This window comes from Balaenoptera physalus (assembly GCF_965194825.1).
Source record: "Balaenoptera physalus genome assembly, chromosome: 14".
In the NCBI taxonomy this organism is placed as follows: Eukaryota; Metazoa; Chordata; class Mammalia; order Artiodactyla; family Balaenopteridae; genus Balaenoptera; species Balaenoptera physalus.
In genome coordinates, this window is record NC_138893.1 from 83,651,750 (window position 1) to 83,662,881 (window position 11,132).

The 11,132-nt window shown below is 41.0% G+C and overlaps 1 protein-coding gene and 1 pseudogene across 2 annotated transcripts in view; one reads left to right on the forward strand and one right to left on the reverse strand.

The window, feature by feature from the left end:
* LOC309642703 (protein FAM136A pseudogene) overlaps window positions 1-11,132 on the reverse strand; it is a 294,376-nt pseudogene that overhangs the window by 170,166 nt on the left and 113,078 nt on the right. The window lies entirely within an intron of this gene.
* Window positions 2,918-6,687, forward strand: MSS51 (MSS51 mitochondrial translational activator). Its single transcript, XM_082424638.1, is given in 9 exon segments — window positions 2,918-2,950; window positions 2,954-3,153; window positions 3,435-3,519; window positions 3,523-3,590; window positions 4,183-4,307; window positions 4,513-4,643; window positions 4,645-5,080; window positions 5,392-5,485; window positions 5,790-6,687. Coding segments are annotated over 9 exon segments (1,377 nt in total). The 5' UTR covers window positions 2,918-2,932; the 3' UTR covers window positions 6,010-6,687.

Here is an 11,132-nt window from a genome sequence, read left to right on the forward strand (position 1 = left end):
ATGGATATTAGCTGGATGATTTGGGGAGGGTTTTTGTTTGATTGTTCTGCCACCTACATCTCAGCTGAATGATCATTCTGGAGTTTTTTCCTAACAAATCTAGTCCAGAAGGATTAAATGTCAGACCATTTTTGTAACAAAACACAATTCTTGATTTGAACTTTGTTACCTCATTCACAGTAAAAACAACCACTGTCAGCGTTATCCTCTTCATTTCCCTGTCCCTGGAGGCAGTTTATCTGGGGAATAAAACAATTTTTTAGCTTCAAAACCTCTATAGATACCTTTCTTTTTTTGTTTTTAATTGAGGTGAAATTTACATAACATAAAATTAATCCTTTTAAAGTGAGCAATTAAATGACATTGAGTACATTCACATTGTTGTGCAACCACTACCTCTATCTAGTTCTAAAACATTTTCATCACCCCCCGCAAAAAGCCCATAACCATTAATCAGTTACTCCTCATTCCCCCTTCCACCCAGCCCTTGGCAACCATGGATCTGCTTTCTGTCTCTGAATTTACCTATTCTTGATATTTCATATAAATGGAATCATAATGTCTCGTTTTGTGTCTGGCTTCTTTAACTTAGCATAATGTTTTTGAGGTTCATCCACATTGTACTATGTATCAGTACGTTTCTTTTTATGGCTGAATTTATATACATATACATATACATACATATATATACACACATATGTATATGTATATATATCTCCCAATTTGTTTATTCATTTTCTTTTGATAACCTTTAGTTTGTTTCTACCTTTTGGCTACTGTGAATAGTGCTGCTATGGACATTTGTGTATAAGCATTTGTTTGCGTACCTGTTTTCAGTTATTTTGGGTGTATACCTAAGAGTGAAATTGCTGGGTCATATGATAATTCTATATTTAACTTTTTGCAGAGCTGCCATACTGTTTTGCACAGCAGCTGCACCATTTTACATTCCTACCATCAGTGCAGGCAGGTTCCGGTTTTTCTGCATCCTCACCAACACTTGTTATTTTCTAGTTTTTTGATGATAGCCATCCTAATGGGAGTAAAGTGGTGTCCGTGGTTTTGATTTGCCTTTGATTAGTGGTGTTGAGTATCATGTGCTTCTTGGCAATTTGTATATTTTCTTTGGAGAAATGTCTATTCAAGTCTTTTGCCCATTTTGTAATTGGGCTATTTGTTGTTGTTGAGTTTTAGGTGTTCTTTACATACTCAGGATATTAATCTCTTATCAGATATATGATTTACAAGTATCTTCTCCCATTCTATGGGTTGCCATTTCACTTTGTCCTTTGATGCACAAAAGTTTTAAAATTTTGATATAGTCCAGTTTATCTATTTTTTCTTTTCTTGCTTGTGCTTTTGGTGTCATATTCAAGAACTTGGCAAATCCAGAATCATGAAGCTTTTCCCCTGTGTTCTTCTAAGACTTTATAGTTTGTTTTTCTTTTTAACATGAAAGTTACCATTTAAAAATATTTTTTTTAATTAGTTAATTTATTTTTGGCTGTGTTGGGTCTTCGTTGCTGCACGCAGCCTTCAGTAGTTGTGGCTCGCGGGCACTAGAGTGCAGGCTCAGTAGTTGTGGCGCACGGCCTTAGTTGCTCCGTGGCATGTGGGAGCTTCCCGGTGCAGGGATCGAGCCCTTGTCCCCTGCATTGGCAGGCGGATTCTTAACCACTGCGCCACCAGGGAAGCCCCTAACACTTTATAGTTTTATCTCTTACACTTAGGTCTTTAGACTTAATAATCCAACTCAAACCATTCTAGTTCCTTAATTCCCAGAATTTTCCCATCTACATTTGTTATGGTCACACTCTTCTTTGTGCTTAGAGTTCCTGTTTCCCTATCTTTGTGTATTCACAGTATTGCCATACCTCATGGTCTATTCCAACTGCTGCTTCATAAAGTCTTTCTGTAGCTTGCCAACTGAGAGACTCTCTTCTTCTGATTTCCCATTAGTGCTTTAGTTTCACTTTTCTTGTAGGATTTATACACTGCCTTATATTATAGTTTATATCTAACGTCTCTCTAAGACATTTAGATGTTAAGTATATTTTTTCATATTTGTTTCTGTTATAGTATTTTGCAAATGATTTTATCTGTTTATCAATAAATATTTATGTTTTATTTTTTCCAGTATAGTCCCTTTTGTTTACTCAGACCTCGTGGAAGGAATGGGAGAAGACAGGCCAGGGAAGGAGGACACCGCAAGAGTTCTCTCTAGGTAGTGTGTGAGTGTGGGTTTAGTTCTACTTCAGAACTCACCTTTTTAGAAAATTTTCCTAATAATGTGCATAACTTGGCATTGTAGTGCTAGTGCTCATTTGGTATTGCATTTGACTTCTACTTTTTGGTTTATTGCTTACAAATGTGATGATAGGTGTTTTAAAATGAATGTTTTCCGTCCCCAACTAGATTAGATTGACTGTTTCTCCAGTTAGATGGTAGTTTTGGACAACCAAAACTTTTGTTGCCTTTTCCTCTCTTTTAAGTTGATTTTTTAAAATACACTAATAGTATACGAATATATTCTTTGTATAAAAAGTCACACATTACAAACAAGTCTAAAGTTCCCTTTTATTGATCCAATTCCCATCCTAATGCCTTTTCCCCTCCTCAGAGTTAATCACTGTTATCAATTTTATATGAGTCCTGCCAGACTTTTTCTAAGCATCTATATTATATATAGAACTTCATGTATAATACATATATGTATAATTATATTCACATATAATTATTTCTCTTTTTCACAACTGCCTGTGGTGATCAGTAATCTGTAGATATGAAATAAATCTTACTGATACCTGGGCCTGAGAGACTGGAATGACAAGTGAAAGGTCAAACAGATGAAAAAACATCGTATGTGTCCAACTTACAAAATTCCATTCCATATCTGTTCTACGTATAGTCCCCAGGTATCACTGGACAGGCCATGGCTCAACGGTCCCGATGACGAAGGCACAAGAAACCCCCCTCATCAGTGGCTCCCGTGGTTGTGACCCTACCCACAGTTGTGACTCCTGTGCCTCTGACCCTCTCAAAACCTGGCCCTAGCATTGATACCCTTGGCTTCTTCTCCTTGGAGAATAATGTTCCTGGCCTATCCCAGCTGATCCTTCAAAAGCTGAACATGAAAAGATATGAAGAATACAAGTGAGTGACTAGCTCTATGGAAGAGTGATACATTGTCACTGGTAGAAGTGATTCATAAGGTGGAGAGGGAGAATAGCTTGGGGAATATGGGGTATTTGCAACGAGGGATTTTCTCATCTTGACTTTTGCCAGTTTTATTACTATAGAAGAAATATAATTTGCTTAAAAGAGAAACGATGGGAATAGGAGAGGTGCGAATATATAGGAGGCAAGGTAGGGGTCATGAGAAATTTTGGAGGTGTTTTTCCTATTGCCACTCCTTCTTCATGCTGTCTCTGCAGGTTGGTGCTAGATGGGGATACTCCTGTATCAGGCTTTGGATATCGATGCCTTCAAGAAATGTTCCAGAAGATGGAGGACACATTCTGATTCTGTGTTCACTGTAAAGCACTCCCTAGTGGCCTTTCAAACTCCAAGGTCCTCCGGCACTGCAAGAGGTGATTAGTTGGGGGCTAATAGGGGAGACATCGGAATGATCCTATTCTTAGACCTCATTGCAGGAGGCAAGGTCTGAGAATTTTCAGAATAACTTCAGGCTCGCTCCTCATTTTGTGTGATCTAGGCCACAGAGAAATTAGAAAAGCGTTGCTTATAAGGCTCCTGATTATTTTGGTATTATGGGGAGGTTAGACAGAGACCAGAGTATAATCCTTTCTACCTCTCTTCTCTTGAGCACTTAAGTGGTAAGACCATATCTGTCTGGGGAGGTTGGGGTCAAGCCACACCTGTGATAACAGGGCAGCCACAAACTCCTGGTGTTTTTTTTTTTTTCTGTAAGGGATGTAAAAAGTTCTAGATAGAGGCAGAGGTGTCACTGTAACCCAAGAGAAAAATTACATTCCCACTCCCTCCTGCCTCCTCTGCCAAACGTAGTCCCCAAATTTGCTGCAGCAGCTGTCATTCCTCTCCCTACTTTCCTCACCCAGTGATCTTTCTTCCCAGGTGCAGGAATATCAGTTCCCTTCCCCAGGAGTCCCCCATTCACCTTTGAGGTACAGGAACATCTGTTTCTGGGCCTCATTCTCTCAGGTGCAGAAATGTCTATTACTGTGGTCCAGAGTGCCAGAGGTCAGACTCGCCAGCACACAGGAGGGTTTGTCAAGAGCTGCGTCTTGTAGCTGTGGACCGTCTCATGGAATGGCTTCCGGTCACAGGTGGAGTGACAGTATTGGGGAACTTGGCCATAACGGTCATAGTTGGTGGTACTTGGAGAAAGATATGAAAGCATGTTGTTTTGAGGAAAAAATGAGGAACTGAGTGGGACAGGGCAGTCTTGGGGACCGGTTGGGAGAATGAACATGGAGGGAGTATTGAAGCCAGGGAAGGATTAGGTCATTTCTTATTCCTTCTTTCCTGCAGGTGATTTTGTCCTTCCCTCAGGACCTTGGTCTTGGCTGACTAAAGTCGTACAGGGCTGGGACACCTGGTTTTCTATGCGACATTTACAACTAGAGGCTACTCTGGATGCTGTGCTTGGTAGTCAGGCCATGAACCACCCTGTGGGCCAGTGTAGGATGGCCAAGGCCAGATCCAGATGTCCTGCAGGGCTCTTTGAAGCAGTTGCTGACAGTTGCCCTGTCACGGCCCTTGACACTGGGCTTTGGGCTTCAGGCCTTGGGGATAAATGTTGGGAAGGTCGGGGGAAGCACAGTGCACGTGGTTGGTGCTTCTCATGCAGAGACGTTCCTCACTCACTCTGGGGACTATGATGAACTTGGCTACATGTTTCCTGGGCACCTTGGCCTCCATGTAATCATGGTGGGTGTAGATGTAGCTGCTGGCTTTTCACAGAGTGCCTCACCTTCACTCCTGGAACCTGGCACAGTTCAGCTTAGTGGCCATAGGGGCCTCTATCATGACTTCTGGGAGGAGCAGGTAGAGTCTGGGCAGATAGCCCATCCAGATTTGGTGGTGGCATTCCATCCAGGTAAGAGTCATTTGTTTGGGGGAATACAGGGTCGGTCCTCTGGGAGTTTTCCATCCTGGCTCTTGCACCTTTGGAACCCCATTCATTTGGTCAGGTTAAGCATAATATAATGAAGACCTTGGTTGATCATTAGCCATACGTGCTACACCTGGGTCCATAATTTTCCATTAAAGAATCTGGGGCGGGCGATGTTGGTAAATGAGCATTGGAGGTGAGCAAGGTGAGGGGTGGACACAATCAAAGAAGTATGTTGGTTAGGGTCTACCTTAGCGTTTCCCCTTTCTATTCCCATCTCCATTTTTGTTCCATAGGTTTCCATGCTTCCCCGGACCTGATGGAGGCTTGGCTGCCCACCCTCTTGCTACTTCGTGATTATGAGATCCCTACGATGATTACTGTTTACAGGTTTTGACCTCCTCCTATTTGTGATACCTCCCCAATTCACTCACACCTCTATGTAGATGAGCTTATTTCTCTCCCCCTTGCTCTTCTGCTGCCTTCTGGTGAGGATTTTCTTCCTTCCCATGCTTGGCTTTCTCATCCCTTCAAAGTGCTATGCTAGTTAATTGAGTAGTTAGTCTAGACATTTGGGAGGGAGGGATAGCTGTTGTGTTAGTCCAGCCTTAGGTAATTTTTGGGATTGATGAGCAGTTCCTCTCCTATCTCTTTCATAATCAGCAGAGCAATTTTTCTTATCTGTCTCCCATAGCCAGCAGGAGTTGGCAGCCTCTTTGCAGATTCTGGTGGACCTGGATACACACATCACAGCCTATGGAGCTAATCCTTTTGCGTCCCTCAAACCTGAACAGGTCTACTCCAACCCCAACAAGCAGCCAGTATACTGCAGTGCCTACTATATCATGTTTCTTGGAAGCTCCTGCCAGCTGGATAAGAGGCAATTGGAAGAGAAAGTAAATGGCAGGGTATAAATAGCTGAGCCAGATCCTGACTGGATGTCTAGAAAAGGCAGAGATTGTGATGAAATTACCTGCTGATGCCAGATTATTGCCAACTTTCAAATCCACTATATCGTAAACTTAATTCACTTGTCTCGGTAGATTCTAAGCTGAATGGGAGCTCCTGTATGATGTGACTCATGTCTAAGAGGTTAGCTACATGTAGCTTCTAGAGACAGGATTCTAGATTTAGTGTGTGGCAAAAGGCCCTTGTATCAGTCTTTGTAGAGCCTTAAGTTCCTAAGAGTTTCCTTCATGAGAAAGTTAACATGTTTTGACTTTAACTGGATGGCACCAAGGAGAAGAATGGCACCTTATTCTTCTGAAAAAGACTTTCTTCTTATACAGCAATTTGGGCTAAAAAATGCAGAGGTCTTAATGACTTGAAGTAGTGGAAACACGAGCAAGTCAGAGAAGTGGTTGGGAACATGGGGGAGGTTGTGAGGATTGGCACACTGTTCTACTTCCTGGCTTTTTCGAGATACATGTCTCATTTTCCTATTTTCTCTTGGGGACTTCTAATTTTAGAGCAGCTTTTTGCCCTTGTGTTGTATTTTAGGTATCCCAGGGTGTATCAGACTTTACTTGAATATACTGGAGTTTGTTATCACCTGGTCTATACCACAATAAACTCAGTTTGGGGCTTCTTAAGTCACTTGTTTTATCTTATTTCCTATTCACTGCCAAGTGTCACTTGTCTACACAGAACATCTCAAGATTGGAGGTTTCTCTCTTGCCAAAGGAGTGATTAACATCAGCTCTCTGTTTGGGTCTGCCATTCTACCACACCCTGTCTATTGTCATCCTTCTCTTATCACACTTTCAGGATTAGGATATTCCCTAGATATTCATTTCTACAACTTGCTGTGACCTCAGCCTCTCCACTTATATCCAGAATATATATATAGAACTCTTACAACGTGATAATAAAAGGACAAATAACTCAATTTAAAAGTGGGCAAATGATCTGAACAGATGTTTCTCCAAAGAAGATATACAAATGATCGATCAGCACATGAAAAGATGCTCAGCATCGTTAGTCATCTGGAAATACAAATCAAAACCACAATGAAAGAAAGCACTTCTTTTGCTAGGATGACAACAATAAAAAAGACAGATAATAACAAGTGTTAACGAGGATGTAGAGAAATTGCAACCCTCATACACTGCTAGTAGGGATGTAAAATGGTGCAGCTATTTTGGAAAACAGTTTGGCAGTTTCTCAAGAAGTTAAACAGTAAGTTACCATTTGATCCAGCTATTCTGCTCCTAGGTATGTACTCATGAGAAATGAAAACATTTGTGCACAAGTGTTCATAGCAGCATTATACATAATAGCCAAAAGGTAAAAATAACCCGTGTCCATCAACTTGTGAATAGATAAACAAAATGTGGCATATATGTATAATGAAATATTTGGCCATAGAAAAGAATGAAGTACTGATTCATGCTACAACATGGATGAACTTTGAAAACACGTTCATCCATGTTCATGTTAAGTGAAAATCCAGTCATAAAAGACCACTTTATTGTCTGAGTGCATTTATATAAAATGTCTAGAGTAGGCAAATCTATGGAGACAGAAAGTAGATTAGCGGCAGCATAGAGATGAGGGTGGTGAGCATATTGGGGATGATGGCTAAAGTGTATGGGTTTTATTTTGGGGGTGATGTAAATGTTCTAAAATTGTGGTGATGGTACAACTCTGAATATATTAAAAACCATTGAATTGTACACTTTACATCAGTGAATTATATCTCAATAAAACTGTTACCAAAAACAGTTTTTTAAATCAGAGTGTAAAAAATGAGAATATTTGTTAAGTGCTTAACACAGTGTCTAGCATATAGTATGTATTTAATAAATGGTAGCTATTATTGAATACATACCACTTTGAATATTATTCAGTAACATAAATAGGTTGAACTTACTGAGCAAGATGGTTCGACGATGGAAAAACCAGTCAGAATGCCATTTTTGTGGTTCAGATGATGTAATGCATGTATCAGCTAAAGTGACTAATGGTAGTAGTTAGGGAAAAGAAGAGGTCTAGCTATAGCAAGGAAAGTAAACAGGTAGATAATGATATTTTATAGCTAGAATGTGAAAGTAAAATCTATAGGGCTGAATTACTGATTGTTATGGGTGAAATGTGATATATCTATCAGAGTCTAATCAGGAGACAGAAACCACACAGTAACAGGTGACACAAAAATTTCCAGCTTAGAGTGGTGGTGACAGTACATGAAAGTGCCTTAGCTTCATGCTAAATGCTGAGGATTCCAAATGGCTTTTACCCTTAAAGTGTTTACAGTTTAATAAAAGACTGATGTTAAGCAGGGGCAATATAATGAGTTACATTTTCTAAGGTCAGCATATGAAGTGAAAAAGCTGTATTTTCAAAACTACATTGAAATTCCTTTAGGATAACACTCCATTGTGGATTCCAACATATCCTTCTCTCAACAAGTCTATCAGAGCCAGTTATTTCCTCCACTATTGGAAACAGACTTCTGTTTATTTAGTTGATCACTGGATGAAATAATTGGCTTGAGTCTGGGGGGCCCTGTTGTAGTCAACCAAGTATTTACTGAACATTTTATTTCTAGTCTCTAGAGATACCCCTGTTCTCAAGGAGTGTACATTCCGAGGGCAGCAGGGGGAGATGACAAACAGTAAATACTGTTATTTTATATGCTTTTAAGTGCTACAAAGAAAATTAAATAGGGTAATTAGTGTGTATAACTGGTAGTGGTGTTAGTGACAGTGGGGCTACTAATGCTACAATGTTCAGGGAATACATACCTCTCTGAGGAGATGGATGACATTTGAGATGTAACATGCAATAGAGAACATTCCAAATAGGAGCAATAACAAGTGTAAAGATCCTGGGAATCTCTGGTGTGTCTGGTCACAAGCTTGGTATGTTTAGACAGAAGGCCATTTTGACCAGAGTTTAGTGCTGAGAAGGAAGGTGAAGAGGGATGAGATCAGAGAGGTAGGCAGTGGCCAGATTATATGGGGCTTAATAGACCATGGCTAGGACTTTGGATTTTATTCTGGTTCCAGTGGGAAGCTAGTGGAGGAGTTTAATCAAGGGAATTATATGACCAAATCTGTTATTTAGGAAGATTCGTCTAACTCAGAGTTTCTTAACCTCAGCACTACTGACAGTTCAGGCTGAATAATTCTTTGTTGTAGGGGGATGTCCAGTGCATTGTAGAATGTTTAGTAACATCCCTGGCTCTCCCCATTGATACTAGTAAAACCCTCCTCCCTAGTTGTGACAACCAAAAACGTCTCCAGACATTGCCAAATGTCCCTTTGGGGACAAAATTACTGCTCTGTCTGTACAAAACGTATGTGTGTTTATTTTAATTATATATATATATATATATATATTTTATTTTTTGCTGCCGCACTGCTTGGCATGCAGAACTTCCCTGACCAGGGATTGAACCCACGCTCCCCTGCATTGGAAGCACAGTCTCAATCACTGGACCACCAGGGAAGTCCGGTATGTGTGTTTAAACACAATGGAATATTCACATTAGGAGAAGCATAATGTCTCCTATTTTATGTGAACTCTGGAGCATATGATGACCTTCAAAGGTGTTTTATTTTGTTTTTGCTAAGTTTATGTGGTTGAATACAGGCAAGTTAAATACTCATGTGCTATGACTACTGTTTTTTTTTTTTTTTTTTGGCTGCATTGGGTCTTCGTTGCTGCGTGCGGGCTTTCTCTGGTTGCGGTGAGTGGGGGCTACTCTGTTGCAGTGCGCAGATTTCTCATTGCGGTGGCTTCTCGTTGCGGAGCACGGGCTCTAGGCTCATGGGCTCAGTAGTTGTGACTTGCAGGCTCTAGAGCGCAGGCTCAGTAGTTGTGGCACACGGGCTTAGTTGTTACGCGGCATGTGGGATCTTCCCGGACCAGGGATCGAACCAGTGTCCCCTGCATTGACAGGCGGATTTTTAACCACTGCGCCACCAGGGAAGCCCATGACTACTGTTAAATGTGTCACAGCAGACATCTATAAAAGGTTTTGTTGGGTGCAAAAAAGGGAGTCTACCCAAGGGAAGGTAAAGAAAAGAAGGTCAGGAAAAGCTTGAGGCAGGAAGGAGATGGGTGATCTTTGAATTGAGTCTTAATAGATTCATAATTGTTAAAAGGCAGGCAGTGCTTTCTAGGCAGAGGCAGCATGAGGAAAGGGTCTGTGGCCCTGGAGGGCCTTGTATGTCAAGAAAGAAGGACAAATTGAAAGGATGAAGTGGGAAATCTAGTGGTATCTACCTGAATTATCGGATATTTGGGCCTATAGCTCAGGAAAGTGGGCGGGAAATAGGAGGTTTGGAAAATAACCTCTCAAGCTGATAGTTAAGGCAGAGGGAAGGGCGGGGATGAGATCACCGAGGTAGTAATATAGAGCAAAGGAGTAAGGACAGGCTTCTTAGGGAATGCTTAAATTCCAGAGGTCTCCAGGCAGATTGGACAGAAAGGCCCAATATTTTCCAGACAGATTGGTGGGAGCTGGGGAATTAATGCTGGGTACCCAGAGTGTTGTGCAGTTTTGTTTAAATTTGGCAGTGACCTTTCTCAAGTACCTTCCACTTCACCCCTATTTTAGGGCCATGTATATCTTGCTTTGCCACTTAAAAATTTAATCCACCCTATCCCACCCCCATGAGGAAGCTTTTGGGTAGAAAAGCATGTGGAGTAATAGGTTAATAGTTCTAAAACTTTAGTGTGCATAGAACCACCTGGAGGGCTTGTTAAAACAGATTGCTGGGCCTCATCTCTAGAATTTAATTCATTAGGTCTAAGGTGGAGCCCAATAAGTTGCATTTCTAACAAGTTACCAGGTAATGTGGCGGCTGCCAGTCTGGGGACCACAGTTTGAGAACCACTGTAAAAGGTAGCCAACTGGTTCTTTGCTCTGGAATATAAACTTTCTTAATGAGTTTAAGATACTGGTCTGGGCCCTTGAAATTGCCTCAAATGTTTAATGCTAGAGCTCTAGTGTGAGGGGAGCCTGGAATCACCTAACAACTCCCTTCTGGAGTGGTTTTGATTAGCGCATCTCCTGTTCCCACTATCT